This window comes from Leptonychotes weddellii, chromosome 15 (genome assembly GCF_054177405.1).
Source record: "Leptonychotes weddellii isolate Sample4059 chromosome 15, ASM5417740v2, whole genome shotgun sequence".
NCBI classification, from domain to species: Eukaryota; Metazoa; Chordata; class Mammalia; order Carnivora; family Phocidae; genus Leptonychotes; species Leptonychotes weddellii.
The window spans coordinates 38,867,011-38,887,548 of NC_138383.1; the positions used below are offsets into that span (position 1 = coordinate 38,867,011).

General features: G+C 59.7%; 1 protein-coding gene across 2 annotated transcripts in view; it reads left to right on the forward strand.

Moving 5' to 3' along the window:
• The first annotated feature begins 1,850 nt into the window (after positions 1-1,850).
• Positions 1,851-20,538, forward strand: part of DOC2B (double C2 domain beta) — a 33,707-nt gene continuing 15,019 nt past the window's right edge. Inside the window, exons 1-6 of one of the 2 annotated variants that reach the window (XM_081806113.1) lie at positions 1,851-2,358; positions 9,939-10,018; positions 13,135-13,209; positions 15,988-16,097; positions 16,233-16,380; positions 19,093-19,250. In XM_081806113.1, coding sequence (XP_081662239.1) covers positions 1,986-2,358; positions 9,939-10,018; positions 13,135-13,209; positions 15,988-16,097; positions 16,233-16,380; positions 19,093-19,250 — 944 coding nt within the window. In that variant the 5' untranslated portion in view covers positions 1,851-1,985. The remainder of the gene's footprint in view (positions 2,359-9,938; positions 10,019-13,134; positions 13,210-15,987; positions 16,098-16,232; positions 16,381-19,092; positions 19,251-20,538) is intronic. The other variant, XM_081806114.1, reaches the window with a different exon arrangement.

The following is a 20,538-nucleotide window of genomic DNA, read 5'->3' on the forward strand; positions in this document are numbered from 1 at the left end:
GGAGGGGGGCGTCAGGACACCTGGGTTTCTCATCCCAGCTCTACTACAAGCCAGCAGTCACTGTGGGTAAGTCAGTGTGCCCGAACTTTATTTATTTATTTATTTTAAGATTTTATTTATTTATTCGACAGAGAGAGAGACACAGCGAGAGAGGGAACACAAGCAGGGGGAGTGGGAGAGGGAGAAGCAGGCTTCCCGCCGAGCAGGGAGCCTGATGCGGGGCTCAATCCCAGGACCCTGGGATCATGACCTGAGCCGAAGGCAGACGCCTAACAACTGAGACACCTAGGTGCCCCTGTGCCTGAGCTTTAATTTCCTCACCTGAACATGAGAACAGTGTATCCTGTAAGGAATAATGTAAGGAATCAATGCGATGAGCGCTGTGAATGTTCTTGATACAGCAGAGTGACTGCCACCACCCAGGGCAGAACCGACCACAAAACAGCATATGGTTCTCCCATCATTTCTCACCAGTGAGACTTGTCTCCCAAGGGAAGGGAGAAGAGAAAGCCAACGCTCTTGAGCGCCTCTGATCTGTCCTGTTCTGTGCTAGCAGGGGCCTCACCATAATGCTGTTAGGTTGGAATTAGCCCCATTTCACAGCCGAGAAAACTGAGGTTCAAAGAGCTCAAAGGATCTGTCAGAACGTAGCAGCTGAAGTGATGAGAAAGGGCCTCTTCTCTCTTCTCTCTGCTCCCCACCCCTTTCAAGGGGTTACGGTGGAGGGAGGGACGCAGGCTTGGGGCCCCTCATCCAGGCTCATGGAAGGGACCCAGCCAAGAAGATAAGCATTTCTGGTGTGTCACTAGACACCAGGGAGTAAACAGGATTCTGTCCCGGCCCCGGGCTTTCCGGAGACACACCTGCGTAAGCAGCTGCCATTCCCCCAGAGCTGCGTTCCCGGAAAGCACTGGGGCTGGGCTGTCCAGATTCGTTGAGCTGTCTGACCGCCTGGGAGGCCGGAGCCCCTGGCAGGCGGCGCCCTGCCTCCGCACCTCTGCCCCGTCCATCACTCTCTGGGAAGGTGTCTTCTGCCCAGGCGCCCGGCTGCTCTCCGCTCTCCTGACCCCTCAAGGTTCTCACGCACCCTGTGCCCATGGGGAGAGGGGGGACGGGATCCTCGAGCGGCTCACTAACCGTGTGAGGGACTGGCTCAGGCTGACGGAGAGGGTGTAGAGTCTGCGTGTGACCTGAGAGGAAGTGTGAACACACTGTGCCCACAATGACCTTGGACCACTGAGGATGTACATGTCCTAGCGGTGTGGCAGCAACCTGTCCCCACACTCCTAGGAGTGTGGCCGTGTGTCCCGCTGAAGTGGGGTGGGGGGAGGGCTGCGCTCGGAGTCCCCCGATCACGTCCAGGGGCGTGTTTGTGTGTCCCGCCGGGCGGGTGTGTGCCGGGGGCGTCCTGTACCACGGCAGCCTCAGCCAGCTCCGTATGGGTGCGTGTCTGTGTGTGTCCCGCAAGTGTGGGCCAGGGGACGCTTGTGCCGAGCGTCTGCACACGCTCCTACGTGCTCGGAGAGATCTGGCACCCCCGCGTGCGTCCTGGGAGAGCGAGCAGAACCAACAAGGGCGAGCACGGGCTCCCGGCTCCGCTTCCCCGCGCTCCTGCCGGTGTGCACGAGGGGAAGGCGCGCGGTGCCCGCGGGTGTGCGCGCGCCGCTGCCAGCGCGAGTGAGTGCGGCGCCGCTCGGCTCGCTCCGCTCCGCGCCCGCCCGCGCAGCCCGCACACTCACGCCGCTTGGTTGCTGCCGAGTGACGCGGGCTGGGCCCGCCCCCCGCCTGCCGGCCTCCCCCCTCCCCTCCCCGCCCCGGCACTCACTAGCCGGCCGCCGCCGAGCAGGCAGCAGCCGCGTCAGGGCCGTCCGGGGGCGCCGCCGGCGACGCCCGCAGCCCTCGCCGCGCCCCGCCGGGCCTGCTGAGCCGCCCCCGCCCCCCCCTCCCCACCCCGGGCCGCGCCCGGGCGGGGCCGCGCTGCCTGCATGACCCTCCGGCGGCGCGGGGAGAAGGCGACCATCAGCATCCAGGAGCATATGGCCATCGACGTGTGCCCCGGCCCCATCCGGCCCATCAAGCAGATCTCCGACTACTTCCCCCGCTTCCCGCGGGGCCTGCCCCCGGCCGCCGGGCCCCGCGCCAGTGCGCCCCCGGACGCCCCCGCGCGCCCCGCCGCCGCCAGCGCCGGCCGTCGCAGCCCCTCCGACGGCGCCCGCGCGGACGACGAGGATGTCGACCAGCTCTTCGGAGCCTACGGCGCCAGCCCGGGCCCGGGCCCCGTCCCCAGCCCGGCGCGGCCGCCCGCCAAGCCGCCCGAGGACGAGCCGGACGCCGACGGCTACGAGTCGGACGACTGCAGTAAGTTTCCAACTCGCCGACTTCCCGCCCCCTCCCCCGGCCCGGCCTCCGCCGCGCTCCCCCGACCTCGCCGGTCCCCCGGCGCCCTGCGGTCTCCCCTTTCGCCGGCCTCCACCCCCCGCCCGTGGCGGCCCCTCGCCTGCTCCGTGCGCCCTCCGCGCGCCCTGCAGACCTGCGCTGTTGCGGTGGGAAGTTTGGGGGCGCCCCTTGAGGGCGTCCCACTTGCGGGGCCCGGTTCTCCGAGCCCGCGCCGCGCCCCCTCTCGGCCCGCCCGCGGGGAGCTCGGGTGCGGGCGGCGGCTTTTGTTCCCGGGAAGGGCGGAGCTGCGCCCGGGGGAGACACCAGTTGCTGCCGGCCGCGCGGTCCTCCCCGCCCGGGAGCCCGCTGCGGGCCGGCCTCGCAGCCGAGGGGCCGGGCTGGGGCGGGAGGAGGAGAGGCCGGGGGCTGGGGCCGGGCCGGCCTCCCGAGTGGGCCCGGCGACCCGCAGAGCGCAGCGGCTCTGCTGGCGCCCGGGCCGAGCACCAGAGCACCGCGGGGCCGCTTGTCCTTTGGAAAAACCTTAGCCGTTCCTCCTCCCGCGTCCGTGGACCCCGCCGCGGCGCTCTCCCGGGCCGCCGACCTTCGCCCACCTGTTACGCCCGCTTGACACCGCCAGGAAGGGCCCCCCCTCCCCGGGCTGAACCCCGAGCCCCAGGGAGTGGGCAAGCGCCGGGGTCCGCGGGGCCGAGGCCCGGCCGGCGGGCGTTCCTCGCCTTTCCGGTCTCTGAAGGTGCCTGCCGCGCAGGACCCGGGACTGGAGGGGAAACCGAGGCCGAGGAGGTCGCCGCCTGGTTCGGAAGGGGTTGGAGCGAGATGGGGGTGGGGGTGGGAGGTAGCGCTGCTCGCTAGGGCCCCAGCCCCGCCGTAGCCCCGGCCGCGTCACTGTCAGACCTGCCACAGCAGCCCTGCCCCGGAGGTGGACCTTTCCGGGTAGGGGTCTCGCCGGCTTAGCCGAGGGCCGCTCGGCCGGGTCCCCCGCGTGCAGCGCAGCGAGGGTGGCCGCGCCTGGTTTGGAGGTTCACGTGGGCCTAGGGCCGGGGGTGGGGGGGGGGGCGGCTGGAGTTTCCCCAAGCATAAAATGTGTCTCTGGAAGCTGAAGGTGGAGACTACCGGTGCCACTGGGGGAGGCGGCCAAGCTCTCATCCGCCTACCTAGGGAGGCCCGGCAGGAGAGAGCTGGAGGAGGCCTGTCCTCCGCCCTCCGGGGAGGGGAAACTGTCCCCTGTGCACTTTGTGGGGGCCTGGACCTCGGCACTCTGGCCGCAGCTGGGTGTACTGAGGCCGGACAGCGCGGCCTGGGGGTGGGGAGCAGTCCTCTCCCTCCGCTTTCCTACCAGCTTGGGGAAATTGGGTCGAGAGTTTATGCCCTCGGGGCTGTGCCCTGGATCTTCCCCACCCCCCAGCTCCTGGCACCCTGGGCAGATCACACCTCCTCCCCTGCCGTGCATCTGGGCAGGCCCTAACTGGGACCCAAGTCACCCCTTTGGAGGCCCTGAACCCAAAGCCACCTCCAGAAGAAAGGGTAGGGAAAGTCCCAAACTCAGGCCCACTGCCTCACCTCCAGCCCATCGACTCCAGTCCTTCCTTCAGTGAGCACTGTCCCAGCAGCAGAGAGTGGGAAAAGGGGAACAGGACTGGGTCTCGGGACCCAGGGAGCTCATGTGTCCTAGCAGGGGACAGACTCACTTTAGGTCTGCAGTGCAAGGCCATCCTGGACACAGACTTGCCAGCCTGAATGGTGGGCTGGCCACACCCAGATCACCACGCAGTCTGCTGAAAAGAGCTAAGGAGGAGGGCGTGTGGCTGAGCCAGGGCCAGCTTGGGCCCCCTCGTCCCCTTCAACGAGCAGCCCGCCCCAGCCTTGGCTCCCATCAGTGGCTGAGCAGACTTCCCAGGCACGGGAACACAGAAATCTTGGCTCCTTCCTGTGGTGGGACCGGGTTCTGGCGCGGAACCGCCCTCCAGCCCATACCCCAGACCCAGGCCCCCTCTCGACTCTGACAACCAGATCCTGAGAATTAGCCTAAGTGATTCAAGCCAGATGGTTCATTACAGCTTTAGCCAGGGTTATGCTATTTGCTGCCCTAATTATTGGATTATCTCTATTCTAACAAAAAGAAATTAGGGCGGTTGTTCTGTTGTCCAAGGTTGAGAATGAAGTGCTATTTATTTATTCAGCCTTTTTTCCCCCTTCTCTTTAAAGCTCATCCTTTATTAAGTCACCTCAAGACCCAAGCACAAAATTCACACGTTCCAAACTGATCTAATAGGGGGCAATGATGGGGTGCAAAGGCAGTGAGCGTTGGGTTTAGAAGTGTCCTCCCTCGCACTGGTCCACAGTGTGGCCTGGCCAAGCTGGACTCTGCTGCCTGCTGCCCCCCAGCCAGGCCCCGGGCCCCTCCGTCCGCAGGTGCCCCTCCCCTGCCCTTGCCCTCCCACCCAGCCTCCACCTGTGGAAACCCAGGCCCTTCTTCAAAGCTGTAAGGACTAGAATGTTTGGGTTGCAAGTAACAGAAAATGCAAAGTGTCTTAAACTATGGGGACAGTTGGGATCCCGTGACACCGAAGTAGGTGTATGCAGTGGCTTATCGGCATCCTCAAAGGTGATGGCTCTGTCCCCCTTTCCCCCTGGCTCTGCTCTGCTCCCCTTAGGCTGACCTCCTTCCTGGTCCTGGGTGGCTGCTTCAGGTCCGGGTGTCACATGTAACAGTAAGATCCTCAGTTTGACAAGGACACGTTTCCTTGCCCGTATCTCAGTTGAAAATCGAGGCAAGCTCTCCCAGAGTCCCCAGGAGACCTGCCCTTCTGTCCCATCGGCCAGCCTGGCATCACATACCCGTGCTGACACTGCCCCTGCGTGGTTCGCGCCAGGCTGGGTCAGGAGTGGTGCCCATGGAGGCCCGGGGCAGGGATGGAGTGAAGGAAGCGCCGTCCCCAAGGCCCTCAGCTGGGAGTGGTTCCCAGTCCCCGCTGGCTGTGAGCCCCCTTCCTTGGAGCCCAGTCATGTACCACCCAGACCATAGTTTTAGGTACTCAACATTACAAGACCAGCTGTACGTCAGGCACTGTGTGAGACTCAAGAATGCCTGAGACTCAGTCTCTGACATGAGGGAGTTCATGGAAACCGAGAGGCGCAAATAGCCCAGCGGTGACAACAGGGAGGCAGGAACCCAAACGGGAAGCGCTGGTTTGCACAGAGTTTACCCACAGAGAAGCCTGTGCTCCGAGCCTGGGAGAAGGGAGGAAGCAGGCTGGCTGAGTAGAAGGAGGAAAGAGAGGTGCTCCTGGCAGGGGGACTGCCGTGTGCACAGGTAGAGGTGGAAGAAAGAGCCCAGCAGAGGTGCCATAGTCAAGTGGCTAAAGTAAGGGGAAAAGATCCATGATGAGGCCCAAGTGGTCATATCACAGAGGGCCTTGAATGCTACACCAAGGAGGTTAAACTGAGTCCAGGAGGCTGTGTGAACCTTTGAATAATTTAAAGAAGGAGAATGAATAGACTTCTGAAGGTCCTAAAGTTCTAATTCTCTGCCTCTGAGCTCCTGGGAAGCAGGGACAGATGACTCATTCTTCTTTCTACCCCTTGCAATGCTTGGCTCAGTGCCTCAGTTTTCCCAACTATGAAATGCTTTCAGCTCAGGCTTGACCATTTTTCTGTGGTTCTTGCCACAGTTTTTAAAAACTATTTGAGAGGCTGACATTTCTCTTCAAAAAAAAAAAAAAGAAAGAAAAGAACAGCCAGGGCCGATTTCCTATTCCCAAGGGTATACGGGTGAGGAAGGTCCAGGTGCAAACCAAGGTCAGAATGATGTTGTCAGTCCCCATCAGCAGAGCAAAGGGACGTTTGGCCTTAGAGGAACCGACCAGGGCTTGAGCCTGATTTTCTCTGAATTAGCCCCATTAAAGCTCTATAATTATCGACAGGCGGGTGACAACTCTCCAAGGGCCATTAGTGACCAACCCTCATTATTTTTCCAAGGATGTAAACTTCAGCCAGGACATGTGATTTCCGTGGGCGGAGGGCAGGACTCTGTGGCTCAAGCAGACGAGCCCCTTCGCTTGCCCTTAGGGCCCTCCTCACCTGCACCACAAGCCCACAGCTGTGTTTCCAACTCAGAGGCCCCTCTAGGATGGCAGCCCAGCCTCCCCGTCCCTGAGAGCCACTCTGCTTTTCTCTCTCTGTTTCTCCACGGTATCCCCCTAAGATTTCAGCTCCACAAAGTAGCAGACAAAAAGAAAAAAAATGTTGGAAGCCACTAGGCTTTAAGACAGGAACTGTCAGGATGGAAGTGAAGAGGCCTGGATTCTATGTCCGGTTCTGCTGGGCCACCCTTACCAGGTCACCTCCCCTCTCTGAGCCTCATTTCTCAATGGGAAATGAAGACTTTGGACTGTAAGATCCACCACCAGCAGATCTCTAAAAATGGTGACCACGCTTCTATTAATAAACTATTATTTCTTACAAAACCTCCATTGGAGTTCAAAAAAGAATCATCGCGTGGAGGGGGCGCTGGGTGCTCTGTTCCTTCCTGGGAATGGATGACGGGTGTTGGTTTCACTGAGCCGTGTCAGTCCTCCTTAAACAGGGATGTCTGCAGAGCCAGCAAAAGGGGCTCCTCTCTTCTTCTCCTGGACCTGAGTTTCCCGGTGGGGAGCAGGTTGCCCCACCGTCTGGCTGGCTGTCCTTCTCTGGGAGCAGGAAGCGGGCAGAGATTGTGGAGTGTGCATTTTAACACGTGGGCATCACCAAATCCCCGCTCCTGTGAACAGCGGAGAGCAAACTGGCTTGAACAGACCGGCCGTGCAGACTGAACATCTGCTCTTTGTTGGTGTCACTGGCGTGGCTGAGGCATGGTCCCTCCTGTCTGGAGGCTGACGTCTTGAGAGAACAAGCCATGGGTAGGCCTGACCGGAACAGCAGACTGATGGACTGTCACGTCAAGCCAACAGCTTTGGAGACTATTATAAAAGCATGGACCCGGGCGCCTGGGTGGCTCAGTCGTTAAGCATCTGCCTTCGGCTCAGGTCATGATCCTGGGGTCCCGGGATCGAACCCCACGTCGGGCTCCCTGCTCGGCGGGAGGCCTGCTTCTCCCTTTCCCACTCCCCCTGCTTGTGTTCCTGCTCTCGCTGTCTCTCTCTGTCAAATAAATAAAATCTTAAAAAAAAAAAAAAAAAAAAGCATGGACCGGGAGAATCTTGGGCCCATGGCTGTGTTCGTTGTAACAGGCATGGTGATACGTGCCTCGCTTCCGGCCCCCCCACCTGTCCACCTGCATAGATGGGAGCCCGGGTACATGCAGCAAAGGGCCAGATACAGCACACAGACTCTACTTAGGCACCTTGGGCTCCACTCAGGGCCTGTTGACTCAAAGTTTGGACACAATTCTAGCAAGTATTTGCGCCTGGTTTTGTAGAAGAAACGAGTGACTATTGAGAAGGAAGGAGGGCTGTTTGTGCTATCAGAGGCAAGTATTCTAAGAGGAGTTTCAAGTTGATGGCAAAGGAGGAGGCAGACGAATGGAGAAAACCTAGGAAAACCGCAAGAAGTGGCTCCTGGGGATCCCTGGGCCTGGGCCGCGACCGTGGTGCCCAGAACGGTCGTCGTGGTCCTCGCGATGCCTCAGGTCATGCAGAAGAGTGTAAGTGACTGTTTGTATATTCTCGTCACAAAGGCTGGGAGGGGAGTGATCCAGTTTGGAATGAGTTCATTCCAGAAGGTGTCTCAGAGGAGCAAGTACAGTTATCTAGAAAATTCACCTAAATGGATCTGCTCCTTCTATCATTACGTACTGAGCTGTTCTGTACCCCAGGGGCTGTTGAAGCACAATGCCGTGCGGTGGATACTATTGTGTGACCAAAGTCACACAGCAAAGATGCTGATGAGGAAACTGAGCACAAAGAGGCTAGAAATGCTGTCTAAAGTCACACAGCAAGGAAGCGTGCAGCCAGGACTTGACCCCAGGGTCAGGTGGCAGAGGGCGGGTCTCAGTGCCCCACATGTGCCCTCCCAGGCAAGCACAGAGACTGGGCCGGGTGCCTTACTTACCCTGTCTCAGGAGCTAGAGAGCAAGACAAATGCAACTCAGTGCCCGCACCTCAGAATAAAGGGCAGCTCCGCACACATGGGCCTTAATTTGCCCATTTCTCTGCAAAGCCAAATGCTGCCATGCTGGGGGGCCCCACAGGAGCCCAGGGATCTGCAGGCAGACGGCATCTGCTCAGCTCTGGCCTTGTCATGCAAAAGCAACCATGGACCAGATGTAAAGAAATGAACGTGGCCAGGCTCGGCATGAATCTAGAACCATGTTGGGTGCCGCTGGCCAGAAAAACAGAGCCCCGCCCTCCCCCCTGCCTCTCCCAGTCGCCTAGCCCCCCACCTCCTGCTGGTCTGAGGTCCGAATGCCCTTTCCCCCTCAGCACCACTGTGCTCTGGCCAACTCTTACTCAATCTTTCATGGCTCAGGTGAAGCATCACCTCCTCTGGGGAGCCCTCCCTGGTGGCCCCCATTCAGAGCAGGGCAAGGAGAACCCCTTGAACCTCTATCGCTCCTGGCTTACCAGGCTCTGCTAGGGCTGATTCTTTTCATCTGTTTCTCCCATTAAGCTATGCTTTCCTTGGGGCAGGAACCCCGCCTTATTGGTATTTTCATCCCTAGAGTCCGGCTTATTGTAATAAGGCTTGGTAAAGAAGAATGAATGAATGATTGAATGAATGAATGAATGAATGGGATGGCAGTTGGAGCAGCTCAGCAGTCTGTGCGCAGGATCTGGGTTTCTAAAGACATCCTGTCAATGTGCATCCTGCTGTCCGGAGACTTGCCCCCTGAGGCCTCCCCCACCCTCCCCCCTGCAATCCCCACCTTCACGCCAGGAGCCACGTGAACATGGCCGACCGCAGCTGCCGCATGTGATTGTCCCCGAGGGCTTGCTGTTGCACCCAGTTAGGGCTGTACGCTCTGCCCTGCCCAAGGGAATCGCCTGCCCTTTCAGAGGCTGGCAGGTAGCAGGGTGAGGACACAGCTGGCTCCTCGCAGCCGGCCCCCGGGGCCCCCCAAAGGACCAGAGAGACTGGGGAGCCGCAGCCCTAAGTGTTGCTGGGGGTGGATCAGCCAGTCAGCCCAGCCAGGGCCCAGAGCTTCTCACGGCCCTGTCTGTTCTGCCTTCTCACACAACCCCTGGGACATTTAACAGGTCAGGGAAACTGAGGCATGGAGCCAAGCTGGCAGTTGCACAAGGAGGATAGGAGGACAGGAACCTTTAGCTGAGTGTCCCGTACAGGGGGCACAACGGGCCACAGGCCAGGCACCACAGCCCCGCCCAGGGGCTGACCTCACCTCCCGAGCCTCCACTCCTCCCTCATCTGGACCTGAGGGGGCTCTCGCGCACTTCCCAGCGTTGGTGGGATTGGGAGGCTGGGCGGACGGATTGCATGCAGTAGGTGCTCCATCGATGGCAGGAGCTGTGGCACCTCGTCCCACCACACGGGTGGGTGACGCTCCTCCCCCGTGCTGCCGATGCATGACCTGAACCCTCTGTCCGCAGCTGCCCTGGGTACGCTGGATTTCAGCCTACTCTACGACCAGGAGAACAACGCCCTCCACTGCACCATCAGCAAGGCCAAGGTAGGCCCCCGCCGGCCCCCATGGTCCCCGGGGTCCAGGGCCCTGGGCGGAGGTGAGGGGCTGAGGTCCGAAGGCCTGTCCTTGCCACTGTTTCCTTCCAGTCTCTGTGGTATCTGTGCTGTGGGCGCAGGGCAGGGAGGGAATTCTTGGCTAAATCATCTCCGCTGCCCTAAAAAGCCCTGCCCAGACAGACATTCAGGGAAGGAGTGGAACAAAAAAGCAAGAAGAGAACAAGAGAAGGAAGTCATGGGGGAGGGGAGTGGGGGGGCAGAGCTGGGGAGGGTCTGTGGTGGGGAGAAGGGGAAGGGGAGAGATGACAGGTCTGTCCTGGTGGCCAAGGGGGGGTTGGATTGGTTGCCTCTGGCCTCCTGAAGTTCCCAACACCCCAGACTCCTCGAGGAGTAGGTGGGCTCTAGGCAGGAGATTCATCTCCTGTGGGCTCAGGGCCCCAGCCTTGCTCTCTGGTCTCTGGGCTGAAGCCGTGAGCATCTCCCCCTTGGGCTGGCAGGCATCAGCTTTCTTCTTAGCCATGCTGTCCCCTTCGCCCCCTGCATCCATCCCTCTGGGAAGAAGGTGCCGAAGTTGATGTTCTCTCGCAAGGTAAGGGTGGTAGCGTAGCCTAGTAGGACTCCCAGTAGAGCCGTGGAGGGGCCTGGGCCAGGCTCAGAGCAAGCAGCTTCCAGTGGAGCCGCCTGGGCCCAGACCCCACCCTCAGTCCTACCTTCCTACCTGTGCGCTTCTGTGCCCCTCAGCACCCCCACCCATGGCTCTGCCCACTCCGAGGGGCCGGCTGCCTGGGTCTTCCTCAGCTGTCCCCACCCAGCCTGGGCCAGCACACCCAGACTGCCGTGGCAGTGGGGAGCAGTGTCCACTTCGGGCCAAGGGCCCTGATCGGGCCCCGGAGAGGCCCTCATGTGCTGTCCTGGCCCTGCCCTCTCCTTGGGGAGCTGCCCAGGCTGTGGTGCTGGGGCTCCAGACCTGCCCCTAGGGAAGGAGCTGAGAACGGTGACTCCCCGGCCATGCCAAGGTGGAGGGCAGGCTGCAGGGCCCGGGCAGATCCCTTTCCGTCTCCCTCCACCCAGCTTTGTAGAGGTTGTCCAGGCTTGGGAACTGGGAATAGGCACCTGCTCCCAGGCCACTCTGGCCAAAGCCATCCATTCTCCTCCCCATCCCAGACACCGGGCCCCTCCTGTGCTGTGTGCCCTGCCTTCCCTACCCAGTCTCTACAAGGACTGTGGGGTTGTAGTGGGGGGGGGGGGAATGCACGTGTGCTTACGTGGGTCTCTATGGGCACCTGTCTGTGCACACACATATGTGTGTGTCCTTTGGGGTGTGTCATTCAAAGCATTGGAGGTGGGGGATGAGAGGACCCCAAGCCACAGAAGGACCCCATTCTCCAGGTCATTGTCTGCTTAGATCTGGTTTTGCAGGGGCGGGGGTGGTGCAGGCCTGGGAGGAACTGGGGCTCTGGTTCGGGGTTTGGGCAGGGAACAAAAGGGGGGTTAAGGAGACTGAAGCAGGGCTGACAGGTGGAGCCCTTTGAGCGGCTCTGGGAGGAGGCCAGATGCTGTGGAGCTGGACCCTAATTTGGCCACTACCCTCTGGGGAGGCAGAGCAGCTTAGTTTGCTCATCTATAAAACGGTTAATCACCCCACCTGTGGGGTGGCTGCGAGCATTGAGTGAGTGCTCAGTCCCAGCTGCCATCCTGGAGGACTGCCTGGTGGCAGGCACCCAGCCCCACCCACACGAACACAGACACCTGGGGACTTGGGTTCAGAGGGACCCGCAAAGCGCTGCCCGGCCGGCCAGTCCTGGGCACGTCAGGGACAGGTGGTGAGGCCGAGATGAGGGACTTGCGTCCGGGAGGCCGCGGCCTTGCCACTGGGGGCTCACGGTTGCCGCGGAGCCCCAGCAGCTCCCGCACAGCTCAGGTGCCCTTACACTTGCCCTCCACCGCCTCTCTGGCATCTTCCAAGGGGCCTGCCACGTGGGGAAGGGGCACAAATGTCCTACGGCCAGGCCCCGCGTCACCATTGCCGCCTCCACTCCTGGTCCACCCCTGGGAAGTGGGAACCAGCAACCGCTTGTACAGACGATAAAGCTGCAGCTCTGGGGGCAGAGCAACTCCTCCCCTTTCCCAGCTAATAGTGCAGTAGCCGGATCTGGGCCGCAGCCAGCCTGGCTCTGAAGCCTGCATGCTCCCTCCCAGCAGCAGAGCAGCGGGGGGTGGGGGGGGTGGAGGACCCGACCTCCTGTCTCAGCCCCCCGAGCCCCCCGCTCTCCGAACCAAACCAAGGTAGTGGGGTGGGAGCCTCCGTTCTCCTTGGAGGTGGGGCTGGGCACGAGCGGCCAGCTTGGCAGCCCGTCTGGGACGCCCGCGTCTCAGCTGCTCCCCGCACACCTGTGTGGCTCCGCAGGAGAGAAAGAGTATGATTTTCAGAGATAAGAGCAGTCCCGAGGTCGGCTCAGCCCCCGTCTGCTTACGGTTGCCTCGGCTCCCAAGCTGTGCACGCTTGATGATCGTTCCAGGTTAGTGAGGGATGCCACCTTGTGGAGGGACCCTCCCTAGCCAGCCAGCTTGTCTGGGCTCCTCGGATTCAGGCTGGCAGGGAGCTGAGGCAAATCCAGAGAGAAACTGGGCCTGGTCTCCAGGACACAGAACGTGTGCCCATGGCAAAGAGGGAACCCTGTTGGTGAGGGGACAGAGGGTCACGGGGACATAGGATCAGTGAGGGAAGTCCCCGTATTTGGGGGAGTGGGGGAAGGGGAATCCAGAAGAAGGAAGGGCCTCAGCAAAGCAAGATAATGAGGAGCTCATTCAGAGGAGGGGTCACCTGGCCTCCACGAAAGGGAGACAAGAACGAGAAAGGCTGGTCTGACAAAGTCACGCCATGACACCTGCCCTGGGCCAGGACATTTGGGGGGAAGGCAGAGCACACCAGCACTGAGCCATCCTCCCTGTTGTGAGAGTGTGGGCCTGTGGGGGGGGGGGCTCTGCAAATGAATGGACCCCGCCAGGAGGCCTGGGGACAAGGGATGCCTGCCCAGCGAGGTGCCTGGCTGCTCCGTGTCTCCAGCTCCCATTTCACACCTTCTGCCATTCACCTCCACTCAGGGCCTGAAGCCGATGGACCACAATGGGCTGGCAGACCCCTACGTCAAGCTGCATCTGCTGCCGGGAGCCAGTAAGGTGAGGGGGTCGACCCCAGGCCCGCCAACCAGCTCTGCCTGCTGTGACCGGGGCCCCGGCTGAGCTTGGGACACCCAGGGAGGGGCATACGTCCCCTACCCTCTCACAGACCAAGCAAGTTGATGGGGCCTCAGCGATTCACCTCCACCCAGAGCACCCAGTCAGCCCCACAGCCCCCAGACTTCTCGGGAACCTTAAGTCGGCCTGACTTGACTGATGAATTGGGGAAACCCTCCAGAGACTTTTAAGCCAGCATTTTATAAGAAGCGGACTCAGTTGGAGGTTACTATGTGGGGAGGGTGGGGAATAAAGGGCTCTGTGGCCAGATAACATTGGGAAGCCTTGGTAAACCGGTTCCTTTACTCTAGGACTTATCAGAGCCTTTAACATGTTGATGGGCTGCCCTGCGACACTCCACAAGGGGGAATGAGTGGATAGATTCTGCCCAATTCTTGGGCCACAGAACCCTTGTTCCTGTATAGGTGACCCAGCAGGCCGACCAGGCACTGGTACGCCTAGGGAAAGAGAAATTTTTTCAGAAAAAAATTTGCTATTAAACAAAAGCATCAAGGTGACCTTCAGCACTGGAAGATCAGAAGTGTTTAGACTTCTTACATGTGTCTTACAGTTCAGTGGTGTTTTATTCTTTTTTTTTTTTTTTAAAGATTTTATTTATTTATTTGAGAGAGAGAGAATGAGAGACAGAGAGCATGAGGTGGGGAGGGTCAGAGGGAGAAGCAGACTCCCTGCCGAGCAGGGAGCCCGATGCGGGACTCGATTCTGGGACTCCAGGATCATGACCTGAGCCGAAGGCAGTCGCTTAACCAGCTGAGCCACCCAGGCGCCCCAGTGGTGTTTTATTCTTAATTTCATGGGAGGGAGGGTTACATCATCTTTTCAGAGTTGGGTCTGGGACCCATGACTTTTCAAGGGGCAGGTTATGTGGGCCCCGGTGCTGGGGAGGGGATGGGGACCAACTAGAGACTAGCAGCTTTGCTTCCAAGAGGAGACCAGAGAGGGGGCAGGGGCACATGGGCCCCAAGACACAGGAGCGTGAGCAGCAGGGCGCAGTGGCTGGTGTTCTTGACCCGGCCTCTTTCTAAGAAACCAAGAGCTGGGGGATTACTTCCTGGCCTTCAAGTGGCCTGATGAGAGGAGCCTGTAACGGGAACGCTGTCCTGGGCAGAGCGCCTCCCTCGCCACTGACTCTTCCAGGCCACCTGAGCAGTCCTGCGCCCAGGCTGAGGAGTCCGGAGCTACTGGGGGCCGAGCTGAGCCTGAGACCCAAGCCCTCTGGGCCAGTGTGTAAGGGCTGAGGCTCCCGGCCAGTCCAGGAGGGCCACCCGACAGAGGCGATGACTCCGCCTCCGGGAGGGCAGGGCAGTGGCCCACCGCCTGTGTATGCCCAGGGAAGCTGCTCACGGCTCCAGGCCTCGATGTCCTCCTGTTGCAGCTAGGACTCCCAGGGCTGTGAGGGCAGTGTGACCAGGGCAGTGTCCCCAGCTCAGGAGCTCAACGGCTGTGAGTCCCTAGACTCACGGGACCTAGAATCGGCAATACTGCAAGGCTGAGTCATAGGGATCTTCCCACACAGACGGGATTTCCCCCATAGGGCAGTGGTTTCTGAAAAGCAGGCTCCTGGGATATGATGATGCCCTTTTATACAGTGGGGAGCCTGCCGCTCACAGAGGGTAAGTAAGCTGCTGGGCTGCACGGGGCTGAGGCAGGTGATGGAGCGGGGCTCGGGACGCAGGCCTGCCTCCCCTCAGAGCCGGGCTGAGGTGGCAGTCATCCAGGGGACGCAGTCATGGTGCTGAGTCTGCACGGGCAGGACCGGGAGGAGCCCGAGGACCGAGAGCTAGAGAAGCGCAGGGGAAGGAGGGGAAGCAGCGTGGCAGCTTGGACACGCCACCCCACAGGCCTTTCCTAGGAGAGGCGGCGTTCCAGGGAGAGGGCACGGCCTGCGCACAGGCAAGGAATTATGTGAGAGAGCCCCCCGGCAGCCCCAGCCCCTCCTGCGGAACCTCTGCACCCCCCTCAGCACACACTTGGGACCCGGCGGCGGGGAGCCCCCCCGGTTCCAGGTTCCGAGAGCTGCAGGAGCCAATTACCTCCAACTCTCAGCGGCCTGCACCACACGTTTCCTGCCTTCCAGGGCCGCAGGTGAGGTGTCACGGCTCCCACACGGGTCAAGTCCAGTGCGGCGGGGCCACAGTCCGTTCTGGGAGCTCTTGGGGAGATGCGATTCCCATCCTTTTCAAGCGCCTAGAGGCCACCCACACTCCTTGGCTCTCGGCCCCTCCCTCCATCTTCCTCGCCAACACCCCCATGGAACTTCTTCCTTCCTTCCGTGTCCCTCTGGCGCTCCTCTCCTGCCCTCTCTTTCCAAGGGCCCTGTCATCACATGGCATGAGGCCTGCCCAGATCACCTGGATAATCTCCGTGTTTTAAAGTCAGCTGAGGGCGCCTGGCTGGCTCAGTCGGTGAAGTGTCTGCCTCTGTGGGCTCGCGTCGTGATCCCGGGGTCCTGGGATGGAGCCCAGCGTCGGGCTCCCTGCTCAGTGGAGAGCCTGCTTCTCCCTCTCCCTCTGCCCCTCCCCCTGCGCTCTGTCAAATAAATAAATAAAATCTTTTAAAAAAAGATAAAGTCAGCCGATTAACAACCTTGATTCCCCTCAGCGTATTCAGTTTCTGGGGACCGGGCAAAGCCATCTTTGGGGCCATTATTCTGCCCCTTGAGCTCCCTGATGCTCAGAGCATCTTTTCTGCTCTCACCAGGCAAATAAACTCAGAACGAAAACTCTCCGAAACACTCTGAACCCCACGTGGAATGAGACCCTCACTTACTACGGGATCACGGACGAAGACATGATTCGAAAGACCCTGCGGTGGGTGAGGGCCCCAGACTCCTTGCCCCCCACCCCTCCCCCACCTCACCTGCAGCCACCCCTCCCCCCTGCCCCCGCAAATCCCTGCTGACTTGGGAAGCAAAGCGGGAGCACCCCCGTGTGTCTGAAGAGCAGGCCGTGCCGCCCGTCCTCCAGGATCTCCGTGTGCGATGAGGACAAATTCCGCCACAACGAGTTCATCGGGGAGACGCGCGTGCCCCTGAAGAAGCTGAAAGCCAACCACACCAAGACGTTCAGCATCTGCCTGGAGAAGCAGTTGCCGGTGAGTGGGTGACGGGGTCCACGGGCTGTGCAGGGCCCTCCCTGCGGGGAGCACCCACTCGATGCCTGGCACGGCTTCAGGTGCTGGCGGAACGGACCTAAATCCCTGCTGCATGGAGCTTGGGCAGCAGACAGACTCCAGACCAGGTGAATGACCCTAACAGAGCCTATGTCAGATGGGGATCGGGGTTGCGATGGACAGCCTGAGAGCTCAGTGGTTTTGCTGGAGGTTCGGGGGATATTCCTGGCAGAGGGAACAGCAGGGGCGAAGCCATTGGAGGCACAAGCAAGATGCCCTCTGCGTGGGGCAGGGAGCAGGATGGGACTGGGTCCTAGGAGGGGAGATCAGAGGCTGGTGGGTGGGGAGCTGGGAGTGAGGCGGGCCACTGGGGGATGCCAGGCAGGGGCGAGGGCACCTGACTGTTTAGCAGGCTCGATGAGTGGAGGCTGGGAGAGAGAGGAGGCTGAGGATGGGGAGGGCTGGGAGGGGACAAGGCTGACCCAGCCTGGGCCGGGGCCCCAGCAGAGGAAGAGAAATGCTGGCAGATCAAGCATTCCCAGACGTGGGTGGGGGGAGCACCTGGAAAGACGATGGGTCACTCACTGTGATGTGGAGTCTGTGGGAGGAGCAGCTGGGGATGCTCCGGAGCTCAACTGGAACGTGATAGGCGTGAGGTGTCTGTGAGCTACCTAGGGGAGACAGAAAATACTTCTTTCCTAGAAATTGCAATTTTTTGAAAATAATGTCAAAACCAATCTTGCCTCCTGTTGTCTGCAGCAGCTGAGCCCACCCAAGCTCTGTCCATCTGTGTCTCTCCTCTCCCCCTACTCCCTCCCCTCTCCCCTTACCCATCTCTTGGCCTGGCCTTTACCCTGTTCAGAAGGGCCGGGAGGCATTGACCAGGAGGCCCCAGGGTCCCAAGACCTTCCAGCAGCCCAGTGTTCAGGGCTCCCTTTTTTTTTTTTATTTATTCATTTGAGACAGAGAGATACAGTGCGAGCGAGAGAGAGAGCAGGAGCAGTGGGGAGAAGCAGGCTCCCTGCGGAGCAGGGAGCCCGATGAAGGGCTCGATCCCAGGACCCTGGGATCATGACCTGAGCCGAAGGCAGACACTTAACCATCTGAGCCACCCAGGCACCTCCAGGGCTCCCTTTTTAGGACATTTTCCCCCCTACAGGCCTGGGCAAGGGGAAAGTTCAAGAGGACAGAGCCCAGCGGCCAACCCGTCCCTCCCTGGTGGGGCCTAGGCGCTGGGACAAATGCCCTGTGCAGGCTGGCCCGAGTCAAGCCCTGGGAAAAAGTCAGCCTGAGGCCAAGATCCCAGCTCTGCCTTTTTGCATAATTTGATCAAATTTTATTCCCTTGTCCCATTCTTTCCTACTCATAGACATTTGTATGATGGGTATAGCCTTTTTTATTTTATTATTAGTCACGAACCAAAACTCAGTTTTCCCAAGTGATCTATGTCACTTGTAAAAGGCACCATCAACTCTTACTACAGTTGTGTTGGAGTTTTGAACCCTGGTATAACAAACAGCTGTGTGGGGACACGAACGCGCAGGGATGTGTGTGCGAGCGTTTGTCTGCCATCTTTTCAAGGATGTGGGGTGCGTGCGTGTGCGTGTTCATGCACGTGGCTGCGTGGGGGGTATGGGCATGCCTTGCTTGAATTTGCTAGTGCTCATCACTCTAGATTCAGAGACATATGGTGGCCGCAGGAGTGCAGTTCAGGATGAGTACTCTGGTGGTAGAGACACATTTTGATGGTACATTTTAGATTTACGTGGTGTGTAAACATTATTCTCAGTAAGTACTGAACAACGCCCAATTCAATGGGCTCTCTATGAAACAACCCAATGTATAATGTCCCAGCCCCAGAAAGATGGCTGAAAACACTCCTGCTCATTTATATTGTTTAATTTTCACACCTCAAGCAAACTAGCACAAGATCACTGTTTAGTGAGGCCATCTACACAGAGCCCCAGGCCAGAGTGGCAGAGCGTTCAATCTTGCATGCCTAGTCTGGTCTGTTAATAATGTCTGCCAGCATTAAAAGATGCTGAGGCTTCCTTTGAGCTCAGAGTAAATGCAGCAATCAATTAGTCATGTCTGCTGTGGGTGTGGGAATTGGGGAATGTGGCCCTCACTTGGCCTCACAGGACCCCCACCTCCAGAGAGGTGTAGGCATGGCCCCTGCTTCTGAGGAGCTACATGGAGCATCACTTTAGTGACAAGCAGAGGACCATCATGAGCAAAGGGACATGGCTGGGACTTCAGTGAGAGAAGCCTGGCAGAGAGGCCTAAGGAGGGGCCCTGGGAGCTCTAGCTGGGGGTGTCCAGGTGGACAGAGGGTAGGAGAAGGAGTTCCAGAAGAGCAGGAGCCAGACGGTGGAAAGTGGCCTCAGGAGGGTAAGGAATGGAAAATCTCAGGCTAGTTGGGGCAGGGAGGTGGAGGGGGACACCTCTAGCTGAGGTCTGATCCCTGAGGCCTAGGCAGCCCCTCTTTGCCTCCCTGCTCCCCTTGGGGTTAGGAATATGTCAAAGCTCTGTCTTCTGGGTGCTCCCCAAGGGGGCTCCAGGAAGCACCTGCAGGGGGCTGAGGCCAAGGTGACCCCTCCCCATCCCCTGGGCCAGCAGACCGCCTCAGTAGCCCATGGCTGAGGGAGGGTGTGGGAGCAGGTGAGGATAGCCAAGTGGCTTCCTGCCCAACAGGTGGACAAGACCGAAGACAAGTCCCTGGAGGAGCGGGGTCGGATCCTGATCTCCCTCAAGTACAGCTCACAGAAGCAGGGCCTGCTGGTCGGCATTGTACGCTGCGCCCACCTGGCGGCCATGGACGCCAACGGCTACTCGGACCCCTACGTGAAGACGTGAGTGTGTGGCCCAGGCCAGCCATCTCCTCCCCCTTCCCCTGGAAGGACAGGAGTTCAGTGGAGCAAGCACCAACAGAGCTCTAGAAGCACAGCAGGCCGCTGAGCCCACAGGGGCGTAGCCTCTGCCGGACTCGTTTGGCAACACTGTGGGTTAAGTCTGGCCAGCCCCATTTCACAGATGAGGAAACTGAGGCCTGTGGGACTCGAGTGGCTTCCCAGGTCATGCAGAGAGAGGAGTGCTCTCCTGACTCCGCATTCAGACCTCCCCTTGACTGTGACCTCAGGAGGGGCCATTAGGTTGGAGGAGGGGGTGGGCCTGGGCCAGACCAGAGATCCAGGGAAGGAGCTCCACCAGGACATAGTGCTGCTCTTGTGCGCCCAGCCCTTTGCTGGTGCCACGGGTGCTGCTAAGGGGCCACCCAGCCTCCCAGCGGGGCTCACGGTGGTGCTGGAGAGAAACCCTAAGTCGGGGGGCCATGCGAGGCAACATGGGCCCCAGGCTAGGCTGTGGTCCTCGCTCTGAGGGGAAGGCAGGAGCTGGTGGCCCTTCCGATGGAAGGAAGCAGGCGGCTCACTGAGCACCATCAGTGCCCTGGGCCTTCCGCAAATAAAAGGTGGCCATTAGTCTGCGCTCACGGTGAGACTTCCTTGGAGGATGGGACGTGGGGAGGAATTTGGCTCAGCCAAAAGGAGGTGTTCCTGCTTAGGTGGAGGAATAAAGGAGCTAAGACACAGAAGCAGGGATGAGCCTGGCCTGAGGGGACGATGGGGAGCCCCAGGTGCCAGAGGCCGAGGGAGGCCAGGGCTACCGCACGCACAACTCTGGGGCTACCATTCCCACTGGCCACTATTCTATTTCTGTCGGTTTTAAAATCCTATTACAGGGGCACCCGGCTGGCTCAGTCAGCGGAGCAAGTGACTCTTGATCTCGGGGTTGTGGGTTCGAGCCCCATGTTGGGTGTAGAGACTTTTTTTTTTTAATTTTATTTATTTATTTGACAGAGAGAGACACAGCGCGAGAGGGAACACAAGCAGGGGGAGTGGGAGAGGGAGAAGCAGGCCTCTCGTGGAGCAGGGAGCCCGATGTGGGGCTCGATCCCAGGACCCGGAATCATAACCTGAGCCAAAGTCAGACGCTCAACGACTGAGCCACCCAGGCGCCCCTCTAGAGACTATTTTTAAAGATTTTATTTAAGTAAAGAAATAAAATCCTATTACAAAAATGGTGCAGCCACTTTGGAAAACAGTCTGGCAGTTCCTCAGAAGTTAAACATGGAGTCACCGC